The sequence below is a fragment of the Hemitrygon akajei genome, chromosome 15 (assembly GCF_048418815.1).
Source record: "Hemitrygon akajei chromosome 15, sHemAka1.3, whole genome shotgun sequence".
NCBI lineage: Eukaryota > Metazoa > Chordata > Chondrichthyes > Myliobatiformes > Dasyatidae > Hemitrygon > Hemitrygon akajei.
Window position 1 is genome coordinate 67,880,259 of NC_133138.1, and position 22,615 is coordinate 67,902,873.

The 22,615-nt window shown below is 37.3% G+C and overlaps 1 protein-coding gene across 1 annotated transcript in view; it reads right to left on the reverse strand.

The window, feature by feature from the left end:
- Nucleotides 1-22,615, reverse strand: part of ttc1 (tetratricopeptide repeat domain 1) — a 48,882-nt gene that overhangs the window by 15,237 nt on the left and 11,030 nt on the right. The window contains exons 4-6 of the mRNA XM_073067724.1: nt 21,679-21,791; nt 12,664-12,700; nt 12,321-12,469 (exon numbers count right to left, since the gene is read on the reverse strand). Of these exons, the coding sequence (XP_072923825.1) occupies nt 12,321-12,469; nt 12,664-12,700; nt 21,679-21,791 (299 nt within the window). The remainder of the gene's footprint in view (nt 1-12,320; nt 12,470-12,663; nt 12,701-21,678; nt 21,792-22,615) is intronic.

The window sequence follows — 22,615 nt, forward strand, 5'->3', positions numbered from 1 at the left end:
GATTTAATACAGGGAATCAAGCTGGTGACGGGCTCAAAAGAATGGTAGTATTTTAGGATATCAGCTTAAATGACCACAAATTTCAAAGTAAATTTATTATTAAAGTATGTATATGTCACCATATACTACCCTGAAATTCACTTTCTTGCAGATATTTATAGCAGACAAGGAAATACAATAAAATCAATGAAAAACTATACACAAGACTGACAAGCAACCAATGTGCAAAAGTAGACAAACCGCACAAGCATGAATAAATAAATAATATCAAGAACCAGAGTTAGACAGTCCTTGAAAGAGAGTCTATACATTGTGTTCAGCGATCACTTTAGTGTTGTGGTGAGTGAGGTTATCCATACTGGTTCAGAAACCTGAATGGTTGAAGAGTAGCAAGAATAGAACATGACCTTGATGGTGGGAATCCTTAATGACAAACACTACTTTCTTGTGGCAGTGTTCTTTGTAGATGTGCTTAATGGTGGGGAGTCTTTTCTTGGGATGGACTGGGCTATATCCACCACTTTTGTGAGCTTTTCCCATTCTTGGCAATGATGTTTCCATACCAGGCCTTGATGCAACCAGTTAGCTAGTTTTAATAAACCATCTTAGAAAGGTCTGCACAAGGAGCACACTAGAACAGTTAAGTTTTGAGGTAACGAAAGGCATGGATAAGGGTTTCAACAAAAGGTACAACAAAGATATAAACAGGCAATCTTGGAAATGGACAGCATTACACTTTAAAGCCAGTGCTGTGGGCAAATATTCAAAGTATGTATAAATTATGTAACCGTGGGATTTGTCTGCTTACAGACATCCACAAAGCAAGAAACCCAAAAGAACCCAATTTAAAAAAATAAAGAACACCCAATGCACAGAGAGATAGAAAAAAAGCACAAATCATGCAAACAATAGAAGAAACAGCATTCCGAACCAAACTGAGTCCTTAAATCGCTAACTCCGGAGCAGCCAGGAGTAGGCCCAAATCCTCAGTCTTAGTTCATCATATTAGCCGAGCTAATCGGCATGAAGCTTGCAGAAATGAAGCACAGCAGCCTGGGCAGCCTCAACGCTGTGAAGAGAGGAGCGAACATCAAGGGAGAGCAAGTGAAATCGGTCCAAACTTCACACCCAGTTCTAACACCCTGCCTTTCCAGTCTATCCGTTTATATTGTTCAAACAGCAGATTGTGCTTTGTATTAGGAGCCGGCCCCACTGCAGTGATACGCTCTGGGCTTAGACCCCACCATCCAAACTGAAGCTGTTCTTGATCTCTCCGAATCAGCTTGGCACTTAGAGCGATCCAACCTTGCACCCAGGATAGAAGGACTGGCTTCGAAACTCTTCCTCTCCGAATCGCTCACTCCAACTCTACCTGCAACCCTGTTTCGAACACATTATGCTTTTGACTTTGCAAGGCAGCAGCATGGCTCATCCCTCCAATCCGCTTCGCCTTTGCTTGCCTCTTCATTGTTTGCGGTGATAATTTACCACAATTTACTTCAGAAGAGGTGTTATTAATGATGTTTATCGTCGAATCTCTTGCCTTTTGACTACCAGTAAGCTGTTGCTCGGCTTCAGTAGCATCATCTTAAATCCATATCCTGGTTGAAAATATGTTGTGAAATATGCATCAAATATTGCAAATACCATCTCAATCTGAGAGTTTCCAGATTAAAAAGCGGAATTTGGCACAGGGACCAAAAATTAATGGTGTCAATCTTCTAAACATCTAGCTGGAGAAAACTCTTGCCATGCATTCCCAGATAGGGAACAAAATACCTGACAATTTAGGGACAGACAAGGATCTGAAAGCTGAGTTAGTGAGGCTAGATGAATATTGTCAGAGTAAATGGGAAGTGTACATCATTTTTATTTGTTGAGTGACACGTGAATGAAAAAAGCTGGAAATCATGATGCATAGTTATTTCATGAGGAACCAGGAACAACTGTTGTGCCCTTCCTTGCTGATAGAAACATAGAAAATAGATGCAAGAGTAGGCCATTCGGCCCTTCGAGCCTACACCGTCATTCAGTATGGTCATGGCTGATCATCCAACTCAGAACCCTGTACCTGCTTTCTCTCCATACCCCCTAATCCCTTTAGCCACAAGGGCCATATCTAACTTCCTCTTAAATATAGCCAATGAACCGGCCTCAACTGTTTCCTGTGGCAGAGAAATCCACAGATTCACCACTCTCTGTGTGAAGAAGTTTTTCCTCATCTCGGTCCTAAAAGGCTTCCCCTTTATCCTTAAACTGTGACCCCTCGTTCTGGACTTCCCCAACATCGGAAACAATCTTCCTGCATCTAGCCTGTCCAATTCCTTTAGAATTTTATACGTTTCAATAAGATCCCCCCTCAATCTTCTAAATTCCAGTGAGTATAAGCCTAGTCGATCCAGTCTTTCTTCATATGAAAGTCCTGCCATCCCAGGAATCAATCTGGTGAACCTTCTCTGTACTCCCTCTATGGCAAGAATGTCTTTCCTCAGATTAGGGGACCAAAACTGCACACAATATTCTAGGTGCGGTCTCACCAAGGCCTGGTGATACTTCCTGCAAATGCCCTGGTTCCCAAAAGAGCTACGGATGACGATAGGAACCCAGATCTAAAGAGCTGCTGTCAGTCTAGATTAGTAACGTATTGCCTAAATGTTGAACTCCAATTTACTCCTTGGGAAGAAAAGCCATTGAAGAAAAAATTGTTTTGCAAATCCAATTGGAGGAAAAAATATTTGATAGCCAATTCAAGACTAAAAGCACGATTTACATGTTATCCAATCTTCTGCAGCTTACTTTGCTTAATTCATCAATGTCACAGTGACTGAATGAATTTGCCTCCAAAAGTTGTTACGAATGATAAAATCTGCACAATGTATTAGCCATCACCCTCTGTTGTTTAGTGATTTGGGCATTAAACCATCATGAAAAACAAAAATCACCTTTTAGCCTATAATTCTCTCAAAACAAAGTTCCATTTTTAATATTGGTTTCTTCACTAATGCCCTTGATAATGCTATTGACTTCTAGTTTAATTTCAGTTATTTCAAGTATTGACTTAAATTGGTAATCTTAAAATTAGATTGAGACAATGAATTATGAATGGCATCCTACATGACTTCACTGAATTATTCCTCGTTAATTTATGGTTAATCACACCATCCTTCTCCTTACTCTTACACGAATATGCAGCTAGCACATTTCCAATAACAGCTTCCCTATTTTTAACACACGGACCAGCATCAGCTACCAAAGTCATACACCATCATCATCACCAGATGATTTCTTAGTCTCTCTACCTTTCTTAATAATACCATTGACAAGTATGATCTTACTTCCACATAAATTAATAATATCCATTACTGCTTTCAGCCCTTTGACCATCTTGGTGCTGTCAAGCTGTCTGGCTGAATGGTTGACTGAATTACAACAATTTTCAGTTCAAACTGAAGAAATTGCTTGGATGCAACAATCAATGGTAAACCATATTTCTTTGCCATTGATTCTCCCCCTTTCCTACTTGCAGACTCAACCAACAGAGATACAATCCTGGAAGACAAAATACTGACATTTTAAAGCTCACACTACTTACTGTCAATATTGGTAACCTTCTCAATATTCTCTAGTTTTATTTGTGATAATTGAAAAATCCATAAGCTTAATGACTTCCAAACTCATCATAACGGCATCCTCTCCAAGACCTTCCCCCAACCTCCATTACTTCCATTTCATCCAATATGACACCAACATTTTTAGTGCATAATATCACAAACCTGCACTACAGCCTGGGTTCTGAAGGAATCACATTTACAATTCTTGTCATCTTATAACCAAGCTCTAATATATTTCCTCTCTTACACTGCCCCTCACATTACATTCACTTCATTTTAAAATGTATTTCTCATCCCTATGTCATATAGTTGCTGGCAAGACCATTACATGTCTCAGTTTGTACTCTTGGGTCATCAATGCTGGGTTTATTACCAGCTCAATCTCATATCAAATGTTGAGTTTAGTCCTCATTTCCTCCTTTCCTAACTGGGCTCCATTTTCTTATTCCTTATTTGTAAAATGTTAAGACTAGTCACATGTATTGTAGCAATTGCGCTACTCACAATTTTACTACCTGTACTGGTCAAACACATTACTGGGAACATAATTAATTAATTACTGTGAATCTAACTTAGCAATAGATTGGTTAAAAAGATTAAATCAAATTTATTTTACTTCAAATGATAAAAAGTGTACAATAAAACCCAACAACTTTGGGGCACACTGCAAAATCAGCACTACAAGTAAACATAAAGCTAAAAAGAAGTTGACTCTTTCTGACAGGAGTCACAGGTTTTCTTTGCTCTGGATAATGTTGATTTACAGTAACATACATTTTATCCCTGTTGCAACAATGTTTCATTTTTACAATGACAGACTTTAAAGTATATTAAAATCAAGACTGCTTCAAGCATCACATAAAAGCATTGCAAGTACTAAGTACAAAAAACATTCACAATGAAAGTAATCAAGAACTTGTATATCCAATTATCACGCTGAACACAACTTCATTGTGAAACTCATAAACGTACATTTCCAATTGAAAGATGATTATGTATTTTGTATGCTCCAGTTGACAAAAATAATCCAATTAAAACTTAAAATTCTTACAGGGCTCAACTAGGACACAGGGCAGATTACTTACAGAGTGAAGAGTCTAGAACTAGAGGTCACAATCTTCAGGGTAAATGGTGGGCCATTAGATCTGAAAAATCTCTTCACTAAGAATGTGGCCATTCTTTGGATTTCACAGACCTGATGAGCTGTGGAGACTGAGCTCATTTAAAACAATAGATTTCAGGACATTAGGGGAATCAAGGATAGCTCATCAAGATAATGCAGAAGGTAGTATAAAAGCCATGATCTTGATAAAAGGCAGAGCAGGATTGAAGGCCAAATGCTCCTACTTCTCACGTTCCATTTGATAAGTATTAATTGGGAATGGTCAACCAACAAAATTCAACCAAATTACAAACAACAAAGGAAAACTGATTGGGATTCTCCGAATCAAACATACGTTGATCCTTTCTTCCTCTTCACACTTGCTCTGCATCTTAAAATTTAATTTACTTAATTCTTATGAAAGATTATTGAGCTGAAGTATTAACTTTTTCACTATGAGATCCATTTTCTGTTTTTAATCCAAGCTACAAAGTGAATATGGAAATATCAGTTGTTTGGCAGCCTATCCATTAATGATCTGAAATATAATGAATTCTAGGGGTATAAAGAACTCTCCAAATGACCACCCATTGCTTTAAACTGCAATTGTGAAATTTACTTCTAACTTTAGCTCAGTGAAGTGCAACAAATTCTAGAAAACATCAAGTATTTTGCATGGGATAATTACAATTTGTAAAATAGAAAAACACATTTCCTGTCCCTCACTCCCCAGAATCTTCTTCTATTTCACTCTAGTGATAACACACGATGGATAAGCAGTTGAGCTATGAGGTGCCCTTGATAGAATGGCAACCTTTGATGGACAAGTATTTTCATCCCTGAATGTTGATTTAAGTAGCTCACACCATGGAATAGAAATTGCCAGATTAGATTCCTTAGTCCAAACTGAATTAGCTTATCTGACCCATAAATGGTTCCACACACAAAAAAAATTACATCAGTGGTTCCATTCCCAACTGCTGTCAAGTGCAGTGGATGCTGATGGATGCTGCGCAGGTTGACTCTGTGGTTAAGAAGGTGTACGGTGCATTGGCCTTCATCAATCGTGGAATTGAATTTAGGAGCGGAGAGGTAATGTTGCAGCTATATAGGACCCTGGTCAGACCCCACTTGGAGTACTGTGCTCAGTTCTGGTCGCCTCACTACAGGAAGGAGATGGAAGCCATAGAAAGGGTGCAGAGGAGATTTACAAGGATATTTCCTGGATTGGGGAGCATGCCTTATGAAAATAGGTTGAGTGAACTCAGCCTTTTCTCCTTGGTGCAAAGGAGGATGACAGATGACCTGATAGAGGTATACAATATGATGAGAGACATTGATCGTGTGGATAGTCAAAAGCTTTTTCCCAGGGCTGAAATAGTTTCCACAAGAGGACACAGGTTTAAGGTGCTGGGGAGTAGGTACAGAGGAGATGTCAGGGGTAAGTTTTTTTTTACAGAGAGAGTGGTGAGTGTGTGGAATAGGCTGCCGGCAACGGTGGTACAGGCGGATACGATAGGGTCTTTTGAGAGGCTTTTAGATAGGTACATGGATCTTAGTAAAATAGAGGGCTATTGGTAAGCCTAGCAATTTCTAAGGTAGGGACATGTTCAGCACAACTTTGTGGGCTGAAGGGCCTGTATTGTGCTGTAGGTTTTCTATCTTTCTAAGTTTTATGACACAACTGGGGCCAGTTATGAGTTTCTATCGCTTCCCATATTAAGTAACATACCAACACACACTGACGCACCAAATATACCAGATCATTACTGGATGGCTCTACAATGTAAGGCTAGTTAACCACTGGATCAGGTACGGTATAGAAGAAACTTGTGATTTCATATGGTTAAGGACCTCATCCATTCCTGTACTAGTTGACATCAGATGCATTTTGATACTTTGCATGAAAATCTCTGCAGGTGCAAGGAAAAGACAACTCAACAGTAAAATTGAAAAGGAGTTTAAAGGAAGAGTACATTTGGTTGCAGATAATGCAAAAAAAAAACAAAAGTAAAGGTTTTATAAATCCAATTTAAACTCTTAAAATGCCAGCTTGTTGTGTCGTGGCATCCCCATCAGACGTTGAGGCGAATGGTCCCAGGTTAGAATCCAGCCGCCTTCTTGCACACTTTCCATCCTTACGGGATTGAGCAACTCAGCCTCATAAAAAACAGACAAAAAAATGCTAACGAAACTGCACGGTTGCTGCCTGATGCATCACAAGGTGTGGAAAGGAACAACAAACTCCTTAGTATGTTTTTCCTAATAAATGGCGGTTTGGCGGGCAGAGTTTATTAAGCAATTAGGTTTCATAGCCTGAATTATTTAGAAGTGCTTTTCAATACAACATGTTCTGCACACCACAATTCCAAATAAAAAGCAAGGTGGTCTCCTGTGGCACTGGTAAGAATAAGGAAGTACAGTCAGATCTTTTTTGTGAAATAGGTTACAAGACAAAGAATAACTGGAGCAGGATATACAGAAGTATATCCCTCTGTTCCTCCCAGAACAAATGGGAAGATGCCAGAGGTCCTCATCACTCTGCTCCATTTCACCCACATCTTGCTACCCTCTTTTCTCAAGATAATTTAGTTTCTATTTTAAAAACCAAACATTATGCTTTCTACAACTATAATAAACTGATACCTCTTGTGGTTAAATAACAAAACAATTTCAGAAATAGACAGAAGCAGATGAAGCACTGGAGAGGGCCTGTAGTGCATTTTCAGGAGCTGGGTGGCATAAATTAGGTACTCTAGCAACATCAGTGGTAGCAGGATTACAATGCAATGCCATAATCCTTAACAATTTGAAATGTGAAAAGATGGGGCCAAAAGATTAAAGTGACATGAAAAATTTGGAGAGGAAATGAAACATTTAATAAAAGCTAATTCATGGAGTAAATACTTTCTCTGTCGAATTTTATGTTTCGGCACTGCCCTTTGCTTTTCTCTTTCCCTTTCTGAATCCATCACATTTGCTTTACAAAGAGCAGAATCACAGCAGCCATCAATAATTCCAAACTACAGCTGTTGGTGGCTGAAGCAGTCAGCTGTGACTCAATTAGATTCATTTCTTGTCTCAGAAAGTCATGATTCAAGTCTCATGCTTGAACAGAAAATTTCAAACTGAGTGTTTTAAAAGACTATTGAGGGACAGTTACACTGTCAGAGGTGTCATGTTCTGGATGAGAAATTAAACTAAGGTCTCATTTGCTCACAAGATGGACAAATACCTTCAACAGCATACTTCAAAGAGAATGCAAATGCTCTCTGGAATTCTGGCTGATATTGAGCACTCCATTAATCATTGAAAATAGAATACTTGGCTAATATTACATAGCTGCACTTGAAAGCTTGCAAAATGATTGTCAGGTTTCCTTATATTACACAGCTGCACTTCAAGTGTACCTCACTGAACGCAAAGTGCTTTGTGACTTTTATCTTTTAAGCTTCATTAAGGTGGGCTATGAATGCAATTGTGGCCTTTAGTGTCCCTTTTTCTATCTATGCCCAATTACATATTTTTCCCATCCACTGACTCTCTCCAGGCATATGCCAAAATGTTCGCATATATTATTGTCTTTTCACTCCCACTGCCATTTACTCTTCTCCCGACTCTCCTATGACCTAACTCACAGAATGGCTAAAAGTTTTCAATTTTGCACTTTCAGAACAAATGGGAACTTGCCACAGGCCTATTCGCCACACTTCTGTTTGCCATCTCATTTGTCCAATTTACTCAAAATGACTAAAACTATGCTTATATATTTCAGTGATACATTCATTTGATATTATTTATAGCTCAACAGCAAAAGAGATGAAATTAACTTTCAAAATCCATTTTTTTTTAAACAAGATAAAGCCAGTTATGCCTTAACAAAATTGATGTTTCTCTCTTCAAACTGCTAACAAAATAACTGAGATAACTGTGTTCAAAGATTCAATTTTCCTTTTAAAAACCCTGAGTGTTAACCTGTCTAACTCTAACTTCTCTACTCATGCTTTTGATCTCCTGCTCCACTGTGGGACACAGATGTGTGTGGGCTGAGAAGCCAATGCACTTCCCTTCTAGCCACTCACCTTTATACGAATGAAATCACTGACTCTATAATTAAAATGGTGAGAATTTATTTATTTATTGAGTTTATTTATTACTTTAATCTTTGATTTTAATTTATTTCTAGCAGATTGCATTCTAAAAATATTTAAAATTATTTAAACTATTTTAATTGTCTATCATATGACTGAGGGGATCTATGCCATTTAAATAAGGTAGCATTGTACAGGGCAGATGGGTAGGTTCATTGTTATTGTTTTGCTCATTCCACTCATCTGGGGTTACACACGTTCCCTTTGGAGTAATCCAAAGTCCTACTTAGCAGGTTTAAGCAACTTGGACTACGGTTTATCACCAGCTGAAAGAGATTTTGAGGGCAACCCTGAAGAGTTTTCTCTGTCTTCTTGACAATCACGTGGCCTGCCTATCAACGCCAGCTGAATATGATCTGATCTTTGGTGTTGGGGATGGTGACCTTAAAGAGGATGTAGACATTGATTTGATTATCCTGCAAGTAGATATGGAAGATTTTATACAGATAGTACACTGAAATGCTTAATGCAAATTGTCCGCAATACAATGTAAACTGTTAGCTGGAGATCACTAGTCCTTAGTTACAATTTTTGAACACTTTTCCTCAGACAACCAAAGACTATGAAGATGCAGAGATGCACTGGAGCCAATGGCAAATTTAATCAGCTTTATTTTCACAGCTTTCATTGGCCTCTGAGATCAGGAAAGTGAACCACATTTTCCTGAGTTTTGCTCACTCATTTTTAGTTTTTGAGAATGATGGTGTAAACCGAGAGCAGAATAATGAAGCTTGGTTTAGTGCAACTATTGTGTGCAAAGCCATACTGCTACTGGAGCAGGAGATAGAAAATGCATCAAGCGATGTGATAGTGAAGTGGAAGTGGATTTCATCATGGTTGTCTACCCTTGCTTATAAGATATACAAAATGACCCTGGATTTTACCATGTATCTTGTCAGGGGGAAGCTGTCCAGAAGAGCAAGGTTGCTGAAGTAGCAGTACCTTGTTCACAGGTAGCCATAGTGTTCCTGGTGAACCATTGTGATTTTGTACAAGACCCAAACACCACATGCATCCCAAACTTTGCCCAATTGTCACTAACAGCACAGCCCCATTTCAACTAATCCAAAAGAACTACAAAACAAACAAAAATAGGTATGGCCAAAAGAATGGGAACTAGTGCAACAATAACTGCATTTAATATGATCCAGCCCACCTACATTAACAAACTGGGTTTAGAATACAAGCATTACAGCAGGTGAGTAAATCGTGCTCTTTTTCTTCTCACTTGGGCACTCTGAGCACCATTTTTTTTTCTCAACTTATTTTGTAGAGCCAAACAGAAAAATGCCAGAAGATAAATATAAAAGTTTGGTTGCCCTGCAATTCTTAATAAGCTGCAAAGGCCTCAGCACTACATGCCACACCCCAGCCCTGCACTAACATGATCAGCAAAAGATCAGGGGATAAACAGACAACTGTGTGAAAAGTTACCTTATACAGTTTTAGGGTGGAAGCATTTTGTGGTCTCAGATCCTGGCAAATCCAAGAAAATTGAGTACTTACAGATATATCTAGAACACAAAATACAAATTCAGTTTCCTCTCGGTTGATTTAGAACAAGTCTTTCAGAAGAGGCTACCGCTTTCAAATTAAATCAATGTAATAGGTAAATTTAAACCAACGTGTTGGGAAAATCTTTATTCTAGATAGTAAGGATTTCAATGATCAAGTATAAAATTTGTGATTCAAAGTATACAGAACATTTTTGAAGCATGTATAGTGCCACTCAGTGACCAGTGGCTGTAACTACAGCTTCCACAGAGCCATGCCATTACAAATTCATTGAGAAGCATTACTCTGAAGGGCTGAAAATTGCAGTAAGTGGATAGTAAATGCTGACCTTGTCAATAATGACAATGAAAGACCATTCAGTTTTCAGTTCAGTTTCATTATTTAAGAACTTCAACATGATTTGCATCTGGCTGAAAACAATTTATTGCTCTTGTGACATACAAAGTTTCAATATTGACGGCGACAGTTAAAGGTTTCAAAAATCGTTTTAAAAATCCTTGTGGGACAGAGGAGAACTGATTTTTATCAACTGTCATGGAAGCATGCTGTACTTCTGCTAAACATACGGTTCGTAAACCATAGAGTTTAGCAACTATGACCATTTTGACGACTTTGCACTTAATTTTTTTTGTTTTAATTGTGTTCCTCCTTGTAAAAAATTGTGTATTGTTTGTTTAATTTATGTTTTTTTTTCCTCGCAAATGCTGCAAAATGATGCCACGTGAGATGTCAGAGTGCAGTGTGAGGTCTAACAGCAAGTCACCTTTCTTGTGATCGCCAGACCCAGTTGGACATTGGTGGTGTGGAATGCTGCAAGTCCAATTCAATGGTTTATTGGCGGACAGCGGGATAGCTGTGTGGCCTAGGTCAGATTGTGTGCTGGGCCTTGAGCCCTGGTGTCACTTGCTTGTAGCTGCACGGGGGATGCATCGGAGTCAGGCGGTCCACCAGAGTGCTGGAATCAGTGTGACGCAGCGTCCACACTGGAGTTGGTGCTGCCCCCAAGTGTTGGCTCAGCAGAAGACAAGATATATTGTGTGCTACTGCAAACTGCTGCAACATTTATGGACTCAAGGATTTGGTCTATATTTTTTGTGTGACTGTACTTTACTGCTATCTTATATGTGTTATACGTGGCTTGTGCTGTGTATGACTGTTGGTACTATGATTTACACCTTGGCTCCAAAATAATGCTGTTTCATTCATGAGCATTCATGTAAGGTTGAATGACAATCTTGAACTTGAGACGCTGCTACAAGTAAGTTTTAAGCTGCCTTGTGAACATGTGTACTTGTGCATATGACAATAAACTCAGCTCTGACCTGCTGAGTACTTCCAACATTTCCTTTTCCTATGGCATTAGATATTGGTGAAATAATGAGGGAAGATGCAGATTCATAGAGGCATTCCACACAACTAATCCAAATTTGGAAACTTACTGTCAAGAGCTGGCAGAGCTTCCCTAACCCACGTACGTTTCCCATGACCAGGGCAAGTAAAAAGGCAAATTTTTTGCCCTTCTTGAAGGAAAACATACCACATAAGATCAGGGATAGGGCAAAAGGCCCCTAGAGCCTGCCGTACCTGTACAACTGCCCAGTAGGTCAAAAATCTCTCTTGGCCTAATCATCAAGCATCCTCAGCTCTCTGAGGTACAAAATTCCAAAGATTCATGACCTTCCAAGCCCCCCACCCCCAAAAGAGAAGAAATTCCTCATCTCCCCATGACTCAACTCAACACATGAAGACATAAATTCTAAAATCTTGATATAAACTTTAAACACCAAATCCTGTGAAGCTGAAGATGGAAAGAAAATTGGAATGAAGAAATCTGTCCGCAGATGGTGGGTTATGCTCAGCGATCATGCAAATCATATCGACTGACAGAAACTGACCCTTTTATTTGCAGCTACAATGTGCAATCAGCTATTTCATACTCACCATGCAGGCTTCTCTGGCTTGGACTACTGAAGGATCTTTTTCTACAATGGTTTTATAATCCTGCAGAGCTTCATCAAGTTTTTCAGTTTTCTCATAGAGCTCTGCCCTCCTCAGAAAAGCACGAATGTAATTGGGATTTAATTCAATAGCTACAAATGGGGGGGGGGGGGGGGGGGGCGGGAAACAATAAGTGATTGAGTAAAAACAATTCAAAATATTCAATTTCACAGAACCTAAAATTACAATAAGAGGCTGTCCAGTAATGCAATTAAAATAGGATAAGCATTTTACATATCAATGCCAATTTCTATAATAATTTGTCATGTACTAAAAATAAAATTACCTTTGGTACAATCAGATATGGCATCTTCCTTATTACCCTAAAAAGGAAAAAAAATCAAAATAACTTCTAGTATTAATATTTCAATCAGCTTTTACAACTATAACTTGTTGAAATTATTTTATAAGTTTCCAATAGACTTGGCACAAAGAAGTTAATAAAATTCGAAGTAATACTGTACAAACTCAAAACTTTAAAAATGAGATTCCATCACCCAGTGTGGCAGTTTAACAAAATAACTCCTCTACTTGCTCTTGTAGGAACCCTCAAATTGCAATCAGAGCTCACTAGACTTTCATTACATTCTATATTGGTTTCTTGAATAAAACTTTGAAAAAATCTTCATAGCTAATATTTATCAAATCCAAAAAATAATTATATGATACATTATCCAGCTTGTTTCAATTTAGCAGATACAATCTTTGTAATAGCAATATCTTTATCGCTCAATGTTATGCTATGGAGAATGAATCCAAATAAGAGATAACAAATAAAACATCTTAGCAATTGAATTAGATCAACAGTGATGTCTTTTTTTTCATCAAGTCATTAAGATCAATCCTAGAAACCAACTGCATAAACCAACAGAGCCACGAAACAATAAGGATTTGGCTAGATTAATTTTCATAAAGCTGAAACAATGAGAACAATACATTCAAAAAGTAAACATATTCACAGTGGAGGATGTCTGCAGTATACCGGACATTCAAGAGTGACAGGAAAGTGAAGTTAGTGCAGTGAAAATTACGACTGAGAAGGTGCTCAGGAAGCTCAATGGTCTGAGGTTGGATAAATCTCCTGGACCTGATGGAATGCACCCTCGGGTTCTGAAGGAAGTAGCTGGAGAGACTGCGGAGGTACTAACAACGATCTTTCAAGAATCAATAGATTCTTGGATCGCTATAAAGCTAAAATTACTGATTTGGAAAATCGTTCTCGAAGACAAAATCTTCGGTTAATTGGAATCCCGGAAAAATTTGAAAGCGGTGATCTGACCGTTTTCTTCTCCAAATTTCTAGTGGATGTCCTGGGCGAAGAAGTCCTGGATAACCCCCCATTAATCGATCGGGCTCACAGAGTCTCTAGATATCGGGCAGATTCAAGTCTGAAACCACGGCACATAATTCTCAGGATCCATTATCCTCACATCAAAGAACGACTGATTCGTGCGGCTCGTAAAAAAGGTATGATAACCTATCAAAATTTTAATTTTCGCATTCTGGAGGACTATAGCCCCGAAGTACTACGGGCTAGGCTGGCTTTCAGATCGGTTATGTCGAATTTTCACCAGAAAGGCTACAAGCATCCCTTCAAGATGGATCTTTTCGGCTGTTTAAATCGCCAGCGGATGCTCAAGGTTTCCTGGAACAATGACATTTGATCGGGCTGATCAATGTAATCTAGCCTATAGATTTGGATCTGTTATAGATTGACGTTTGGGTTCTTTTTTGATACGGTTCATATATATTTCTTATATACGATTAAAGCTCTCTTTTTTCTACCGGGTTTATTCCGATTTCATATTTTTATATATTACTAACCGATTAATGTTGAAGATGACCTATTAGGGTTATTTTTTTTTTTATTTTTTTTAATCGATATACGCTCTTTTTTTTACATTTTTAGCATTTGAATATTAAGATTTGGAAGAATAAAATGGCGTTTCTTCTTCCCGACAGACTCCAGTGTCTGTAGCGTCATAACTGTTTTGATCTGTTCGAAAGTGTTAAACCTTCATTTATTGTTTTAATTTTTTTAACCCTTTTGATAATATACATTTATAACACTAATTTTATATTTTAATTTTTCCTATATCAACCCTTTTTTTATAATGTGGGTTGTTTGTATTTTTTTTAACTTTGTTACGTCTGAGTTGCCGTCTTGAGACAAGGGGGTAATTTTAGTATTAGATCGCTCGCTTGCCTCTGTTTGGCTTTTTTCCTGGGGTTTTGAGGGTGGTGGGAGGGAGATTTTTCTTTTTTTTCTTTTTTCTGCTTGCTTTTTGCTTAGTTTTACTTCATGGGCTTATATGAAACTACTAAAATGGCTGCGGTGCTGTGACTTCCGGCTTCCCTTTGAACTTACTTTCCCCTTCCGAGTTCATGAGTTCACTTTTCTTTTAAACCTATATGTTAACTGTAATATGTATTGTCAATATGGATAAGACTATTAACTTTGTTTCTTGGAATACTAATGGTTTAAATCATCCGATTAAACGGAAAAAAGTATTCAAAGTATTCCATAGAATGAACGCGAATGTTATTTTTGTACAAGAGACTCATGTTAGGAAGGTGGATAGTCAGAGGTTGTTTAGGTTTTGGAAGGGCCAACAGTATCACTCAAATTCGCAAGCCAAAGTGAGAGGTGTTTCTATTTTTATAGACTCATCAACTGCTTTTATACATTATGAAACAATTTCAGACCCGCAAGGTAGATTTTTGCTTATTACTGGGTTGCTTTTTAATCAAAAAGTTGTTTTAGTTAATGTTTATGCTCCAAATACTGACTGTCCTGAATTTTTTAAATGTTTATTTACATCCTTTCCTAATTTGAATCAATACAGATTGATAATGGGCGGGGATTTCAATTGTTGTTTAAACCCTTTGATGGATAGATCCAAACCCATTCAAACTTTTCCGAACAAATCGGCTTCTCTTATTAATTCTTTTATGATTGATTCAGCTATCTGTGAAATCTGGCGTTTTCTACACCCTAATGATAAAGAGTTCTCATACTTTTCCCATCTGCATCATAATTACTCAAGGATTGACTACTTTTTCATTGATCAGCACTTCCTTACAGATGTCATGGATTGCAAATACGACTCTATTGTTATATCTGATCATGCACCTTTGAAGTTATCTATTAAGGTGACGGATTCACATATTAGTACTAAAAGTTGGAGGTTTAATTCTGTTTTACTGCAGGACTCTGACTTTATTAACTTTATTAAACAGCAAATTGATTTGTTTTTCTCAATAAATTCCACAGCAGACATCTCTAGTGGAACTCTCTGGGATACTTTTAAGGCATATATTCGTGGACAGATTATTTCATATTCTGCCGGAGTTAGGAAACGAACTAACTCTAAAATATCAACATTAGTTGATAAAATTAAGGCAATTGATAAGATTTATGCATTGACCCCTAGTAAAGAACTTTATAAAGAAAGGGTGGAACTTCAAATGGAGCATAGTTTATTGTTAACCTCTTCGATTGAAAGTCAGTTAATTAAATCGAAAGCTCAATTTTATACATATGGAGATAAGTCTGGTAAATTACTAGCTAACCAATTGAAAATTGTTTCGGATAAGCGACAAATTACTAAGATTCGTAAACAAGATGGTACTCTGACGATTGATCACAAAGAGATAAATACAGCCTTTCAAGATTTTTATAATTCTTTATATCAATCAGAATGTACTAAAGACTCTTCTATAATGAGTGAATTTTTAAGGAAATTGAATATTCCAAAAGTAACTGCTGAGGATAGTGTAATTTTGGATACACCTATTACGGAGTCTGAAATAGAAAAGGCCATTTTCTTAATGAACTCGGGTAAAGCTTCGGGCCCAGATGGTTTTTCTGCAGAATTTTTTAAATCCTTTTCTTCTATACTTTCTCCTTGGCTTTGTAAAATTTTTAAAGATGCATTAAGTATAGGTAAACTACCACAATCTTTTTATGAAGCTTCTATTTCTTTAATTCTTAAAAAAGATAAAGATCCCACTGAATGTGCATCTTATCGGCCTATATCTTTGCTGAATATGGACTTTAAGATTTTTAGTAAAATCTTGGCTGTTAGATTAGAAAATATATTGCCTCGGATTATTTCTGAGGATCAGACTGGATTTATTAAAAATCGTTATTCATCTTTTAATATTAGAAAATTAATTAATATTGCTTATACTTCTTCATCTAAAATCCCAGAATGTGTCATCTCCTTAGATGCCGAAAAAGCATTTGATAGAGTCGAATGGTCATATTTATTTAATACTTTGCAACATTTTAATTTTAGTTCAAAATTTATATCATGGATTAAATTAATATATCAGAAACCTTTAGCTTCGGTTTTCACTAATAATCAAAGATCCCCTTTTTTTCAACTATTTCGGGGTACAAGGCAAGGTTGTCCTTTAAGCCCTTTATTATTTGACATTGCTTTGGAACCCTTGGCTATAGCTATTCGTGAATCACCCAATATTTTAGGTATTACCCGCGGGGAGACGATGTATAAGGTATCATTATATGCAGATGATTTGTTATTATATATATCTGACCCTGAAAGATCTATTCCTGCTATTTCTTCTTTGCTTGCTCAATTTAGTAACTTCTCTGGGTATAAATTGAATTTTAATAAGAGTGAACTTTTTCCATTAAATATGCATACTCCAATTTATAATCGGGTACCATATAGAATTGTTACAGACTATTTTACTTATTTAGGTATTAAAATTACTAAAAAACATAAAGATTTATTTAAAACTAATTTTTTGCCTTTAATAGATCAAATTAAGCAACTTGCTAATAGGTGGTCCCCACTATCTATGTCTTTGGTAGGTAGAATTAATGCCATTAAGATGATGATACTACCTAAATTTTTATACCTATTTCAAGCATTACCAATTTTTATTCCTAAATCTTTTTTTGATACAGTTGATTCTAAAATATCGTCGTATTTGTGGCAGAACAAAAATCCTAGGTTAGCTAAAAAATATTTACAGAAGCCTAAGAAGGAGGGCGGTTTGGCTCTACCAAACTTAAGATTTTACTATTGGGCAGTTAATATACGGTATTTGATATTTTGGACACAAGAATCGACTACAGTTGCTGGCCCACAATGGGTAAATTTGGAATGTAAATCTGTGCAAGATTTCTCATTGATTTCAATCTTAGGATCTTCACTTCCCTTTTCGTTATTTAAAATGAATAAACAGATAACTAATCCTATAGTCAAGTATACATTACGAATCTGGTTTCAATTTCGTAAATTTTTTGGTTTGAATAAGTTTATACTGTCAAGTCCTATAACAGCTAATTACTTTTTTCGACCATCTTCCATAGATCAAGCCTTTTATTTATGGAAAATAAAAGGTATAACATGCTTTCGTGATCTGTTTTTGGATGATAACATTATGTCCTTCGAACAATTATCTAATAAATATAATTTATCTAAAACCCATTTTTTTAGATATCTACAAATTAGAAATTTTTTATATAATGAACTAAAGTCTTTTTCGAAAGAATGTCCATTGGACATTACAGAAAGAATTTTAGCTCTTAATCCTTGTCAAAAGGGTCTTGTTGCTATCATTTATAATATGATTATGAATCTACAACCAGATATATCTGAAAAAATTAAGAAGGAATGGCAGGAAGAACTGCATTGCCCTATTTCTACTGAGCAATGGGAAAAAATTTTATTATTGGTAAACTCATCCTCTATATGTGCTAAACATACTCTAATACAATTTAAGGTCGTACACAGAGCTCATATGTCTAAAGATAAACTTGCTCGATTTTACTCGTATGTTAATCCAACCTGTGATAGATGTCATTCTGATATAGCTTCGTTGACTCATATGTTTTGGTCCTGTCCTTGCTTACATAACTATTGGAAAGATATTTTTAATATTATTTCAAGAGTTTTAAATATTAATCTCCAACCACACCCTTTTACTGCAATTTTTGGCCTACCAATGATGGATAATAAGTGTTTATCCGCTTCATTCCAACGAATGATTGCATTTATTACACTAATGGCTAGAAGATCCATTTTACTGAATTGGAAAGAAGCCAACCCTCCAACAGTATCTCAGTGGTTTTCCCAAACTATTTCCTGTTTAAGTTTAGAAAAAATTAGAAGTGTGGTTTTCGATCCTTCAGTTAAATTTGAGGAAACTTGGAGACCATTTATTCAGCATTTTCATATGAATTAAACGGTCTGATCCTGAACCTTATTGTCACTATCCTGAATTGTGTGGATGGAGGTTGGGAGTCATATGCACTACTGTATATATATAACATTATGCGATTGCCCATGTTGGTTAGTTTTTTTTTCTATTTAGTTGTTGTTTTTTTTTGTTTTGGGGGGGGGGTTTTCTTAATCATTTATATTATTATATGAGTTTGAGAGATTCTATGTATGGATCAATATATATTTGAATGTTTATCAATCTATTATGTACTCTCAAATGTCTTGTAACAATATTTTTCTTCTGTTTTTTTTCAAAAAACTAATAAAAAGATTTGAAAAAAAAAAAGAAAAGAATCAATAGATTCTGGCATTAATTGCAAACATTACTCTGCTATGTAAGAAGGGTGGGAGGCAGCAGAAAGGAAACTATAGACCTGTTAACCTGACATCAGTGGTTGGAAAGTGGCTGGAATTGATTGTTAGGGATGAGATTATGGACTACCTGGAGGCACATGACAAGATAGGCCAAAGCCAGCATGGTTTCCTGAAAGGAAAATCCTGTCTGACAAACCTACTGCAATTCTTTGAGGAAATTACAAGCTGGGTAGACAAAGGAGATGCAATGTACGTGGTGTACTTGGATTTTCAGAAGGCCTTTGACAAGGTACCACACATGAGGCTACTTAGCAAGATAAGAGCCCATGGAATTACAGGGAAGTTATTAGCATGGGTGGAGCATTGGCTGGTCAGCAGAAAACAGAGAGTAGGAATAAAGGGATCCTATTCTGCCTGGCTGCCGGTTAGCAGTGGAGTTTCACAGGGCTTGGTGTTGGGACCGTTGCTTTTCACGATGTATGTCAATGATTTGGACTACGGTATTAATGGATTTGTGGCTAAATTTGCCAATGATACAAAGACAGATGGAGGAGCAGGTAGTGTAGAGGAAATAGAGAGCCTGCAGAGAGACTTAGATAGTTTAGGGGAATGGACAGAGAAGTGGCAAATGAAATACAATGCTGGAAAGTATATGGTCATGCACTTTGGTGGAAGAAATAAACCGGCAGACTATTACTTAGATTGGGAGAGAATTCCAAATGCAGAGATGCAAAGGGACTTGGGAGCCCTTGTGCAAGATACGCCAGAAGTTAACCTACAGGTTGAGTCACTTATGAAGAAGGCGAATGCAATGTTGGCATTCATTTTTAGACGTATAGAATATAAGAGCAGGGATGTGATGTTGAGGCTCTATAAGGCATTCGTGACACCACACTTGGAATATTGGGTGCGGTTTTGGGCTCCTTATTTTAGAAAGGATATACTGACATTGGAGAGGGTTCAGAGAAAATTCACAAGAATGAAAGGGTTACTGTATGAGGAATGTCTGGCAGCTCTTGGACTGTATTCCTTGGAGTTAAGGAGAATGAGGAGGGATCTCATAGAAAAATTCCAAATGTTAAAAGGCCTGAACAGATTAGATATGGCAAATTTATTGTCATGGTAGGGGATTCTAGAACAAGAGGGTACAACTTCAGGATTTAAGGATGTCCTTTTAGAACTGAGATGCAGAGAAATTACTTTAGTCAGACGGTGGTAAATCTGTGGAATTTGTTGCCACAAGCAGCTGTGGAGGCCAAGTCATTGGGTGTATTTAAGGCAGAGATAGATGTTCTTGATTAGCCAAGACATCAAAAGGTATGGAGTGAAAGCAGGGGAGTGGGGAGGACTGGAAGAATTGAATCAGCCCATGATTGGGCCATCAGTAAAAGGCAAATTTGATGGGCCAAATAGCCTACTTTTGCTCCTATATCTTATGATCTTATATTACAATAATTATTATTTATTCCTGCAGCATTTTTGTGAACTTAATTTTAAGGGTTGATGTAGCATGGGATGGAGCAGTGATGAAAACGATTACCTACAGAACTGGAAACACTATGATTTGGTCTGTGTGACCCAGTTAAACAAGTTTATCTCAATCTCAATTTATATGTCAGAATACTTAAATCACTGAAAAATTAGTGCCAAGTCATTATTAAAATTAAGAGTCAGGGAGACCCATCTGATTATACAAATACTTTTTCAAACTCTTCAGCATCAATCTTTTCCATTTCCAGTGACAGTAAAGTGAGCAGCTCTGGAGTAGCTTAATAGCAAGATCCTGTTTCTGCTTGCACTTTTTCTTTAGCCGTGGACCTTCACAAGCAGAAAATAAACTAGCAGCTTCTTACTTCATCACCCCTACCCCACCCACCTGGCTTCACCTTCTAGCTTGTACTCCCTCCCTTCCCCTCATCTTTTTATTCTGGCCTCTTCCCTCTTCCTTTCCCAACCTGATGAAGGGTCTCGGTCTGAAACGTCAACTGTTCTACATCTCCATTGATACTGCCCGACCTGCCGAGTTTCTCCAGCAATGTGTGTGTGTGTGTGTGTGTGATGCTCTGGCCTACAAAGTTTGTTCTTTTCTATGGGAGGACTTTGGCTTTATATGTGTGAAATCATGCATCTCATTTTCATTATTCCCCAAGTTTGCACTATTGGTGCACAGTGGAGCTCATGCCTGCACAGGTAGAGGATTAAAGGTACAGTCTGTGCTAAAGCACTTCCGATTAGATAGTTTCATTCTTGGTTGGACACAAAGATATCTCCAACAGGTAGATCTTTTATTCTTAGATTTTCTTCAGGATAAAGTCATTACATGGCAGCTGCTATTATCGTTTTACTGTTTTTTATTTTACTGGGTGAAAAATGCATGATAAAAAGTCCATTACTAGTTTACTGTAAGCAAGTAACTTGAAGCAGAATTACAAAAAGGTATGTAACCATGTCAAAAGAGTCCTTTTTCAAATTCTGTTGAATAATGTTTAGCATTTCCCAACTCTCAATTCAATTGGCAAAAATCACACACAATAATTGAACTGCACCACTGATTTCAGCTATAAAAGTAACTTATTCAAATAATAAACCTGCTACTAACATAACTGTTCAATTTAACTAGTTCATATGAACATCTATCCTCACCCATGTCTACAAACCCATTGTGCAGATCACATGTAAACGCATCTAAAAACCAATCCTTCAGATCACAAGTGAGAAGTGCTTACCAGTTTCATTCTAGCAGCTGCTCTATTAGAATAAAGAATAGATCTATCTTTCTGGTGGCAGGCTGGGCAAATCCCAAGGGCTTCTGTATAGGAGTTCTCAGCTTCAGGATACTCTGCAAGTAATAGGAATAATATTAGTCATGACTTTTTTCCATTTAATAGCAATGTACAAAATTCAACGTAAATTTATTATCAAAGTATACGTTTCACCATATACAACCCTGATTTTCATTTCCCTGCGGGCATACACAATAAATCCATAACAGAGTATTAACAATAACAGAATCAATGGAAGACCACACCAACTTGGGTGTTCAACCAGTGTGGAAAAGACAACAAACTGTATAAATACAAAAATAAGTAATGATAACTATAATAAAATAAGCAATAAATATCAAGATCATGAGGTGAAGAGTCTTTGTAATTGAGTCCATAGGTGGTGGGAACATTTCAGTGATGGTGCAAGTAAAGTTGAGTGAAATTATCCACTGGTTCAAAAGGGATAATAACCGCTCTTGAACCTGATGGTGAAACTCCTGAGGCTCCTGTACCTTCTTCCTGTTGGCAGCAGTAGGAAGAGAGCATGACCTGACTGGTGGGGGTCTCTGATGATGGATGCTACTTTCCTGCAACAACGTTTCATGTAGACGTACTCAGTGGTGGGGAGATCTTACCCTTGATGGACTGGGCCATATCCACTACTTTTTCTAGGATTTTCTGTTCAAGGGCATTGGTGTTCCTGTACCAAGCTGTGATACACCAGTCAATATACTCTCCACCACACATCTACAGAAGTTTGTCAGAGTTTTAGATGCCAAGCTGAATCTTCACAAACTCAGAAGTAGAAATGCTGCCTTGCTATCTTCGGAATTGCATTTACATGGTAGGCAGAGGACAACTCCTCTGAAATGATAACACTAAGGAACTTGAGCTGTCC